Below are 1255 nucleotides of genomic sequence, written 5' to 3'. Positions count from 1 at the left end.
GGCTGAGACATCTCTCCAGCCCTGTGGTGTGTTTTACTGTAACTGTTTAGCTATCAGATAGGAGTCGAGGCTTGTGTAAATAAAACTTTTTGGAAGTGACCTGGACACCAGAATTACATTTTAACTGAAAACCTTTACATCCCAGTTTCCCTAGGACATTGTCTTTCTTGCTTTTTAGATCTCATAATTCACTCTTTTCTTTCTTTCTCTCCACATTTCAGGCCATGTTCAGTCTTTGTATGGTGGAGAGTGAAGCCGATGAAGTAAACTTACGAGGCGTGACCAGCCTGGGCTTAAAGCAGGCTCTGGAGTTTGCCTACACAGGACAGGTATGGCACAAATGTGACGTGAGCAGCTCTGCTTACTGACTGTGTCTAAACAAAGGAATTTATTGCCAATGGATGAGATTTAGATGCTTTATATATTGTTCATTTTAATGGTTAAAAGATTCACATCTACCTAATTTTATAATTGAAGTAATGGAGAAGTGAATAGAGCCATTTGATTTTTAATGTTATCTAGTAAACATAGTATTTAATCTGAACTATGTGCTTGCTAAGATTGTTTTCTCATGGTCTAGATAACTGCCATAAGAAGAATTTTGCAGTTAGTCGAATTCTTGCTATCACTTAAGCTCAGTGTCTCAACTATGGCTTTATTGTCTGGAAACAAGAGCAAAATAGGGCAAGAGCTATAGTCTAGTAGTAGAGTGAACAAGATCCACATCCACAAAGAAAAAAATGAAAACATTCATCTTAGGGTTACTGTTGGTGATAGGCACTGTATGGACACTCTTTGACCTAATTTGTAAAACAACTTTAAGGAATATGGTGATTTCTCTTGAAAGGCAGCAAAATCCCTTGGGCATGGTGGCATAAGCCCTTAATTCTAGGCAGAGGCAGGAGGAACTCTGAGTTCTAGGCCAATTTGGTCTACATAGCAAATTCAAGGATAGCCGGGACTAAATAGAGAGAACCTGTCCCAAATAAAACAAAACAGACAGTGAGATCAAGGAGGCGCAACAGACTGAATAAAATCTTTTCCCTGAGTATTTTGACTTAGTTACTGATGCGTGGAACCTCCTCCTAATTCCAAGTCTGTTGTCTTTTTCTGAATGCCATCAAGACAGACATGTCATGTTTGCTGCATTTTGTCATCTTGTTGAAGGGGACACAGAAGTACTTGGAGATGTTTGAAAACAATTCAATTTCTTCAGCCTGCTCCTCTCTCTCTCTCTCTCTCTCTCTCTCTCTCT

At 39.3% G+C, this 1255-nt stretch overlaps 1 protein-coding gene across 3 annotated transcripts in view; it reads left to right on the top strand.

The window, feature by feature from the left end:
* Klhl32 (kelch like family member 32) overlaps positions 1–1255 on the top strand; it is a 207683-nt gene that overhangs the window by 83724 nt on the left and 122704 nt on the right. For all 3 annotated transcript variants that reach the window (XM_026786709.1, XM_013351931.2, XM_026786710.1), the window contains one exon: positions 222–329. In XM_026786709.1, coding sequence (XP_026642510.1) covers positions 222–329 — 108 coding nt within the window. Of the gene's footprint in view, positions 1–221; positions 330–1255 lie in introns of those variants that run through there.

The sequence above is a fragment of the Microtus ochrogaster genome, linkage group LG5 (assembly GCF_000317375.1).
Source record: "Microtus ochrogaster isolate Prairie Vole_2 linkage group LG5, MicOch1.0, whole genome shotgun sequence".
Lineage (NCBI taxonomy): Eukaryota > Metazoa > Chordata > Mammalia > Rodentia > Cricetidae > Microtus > Microtus ochrogaster.
This window is presented reverse-complemented; position numbering and strand designations above follow the sequence as displayed.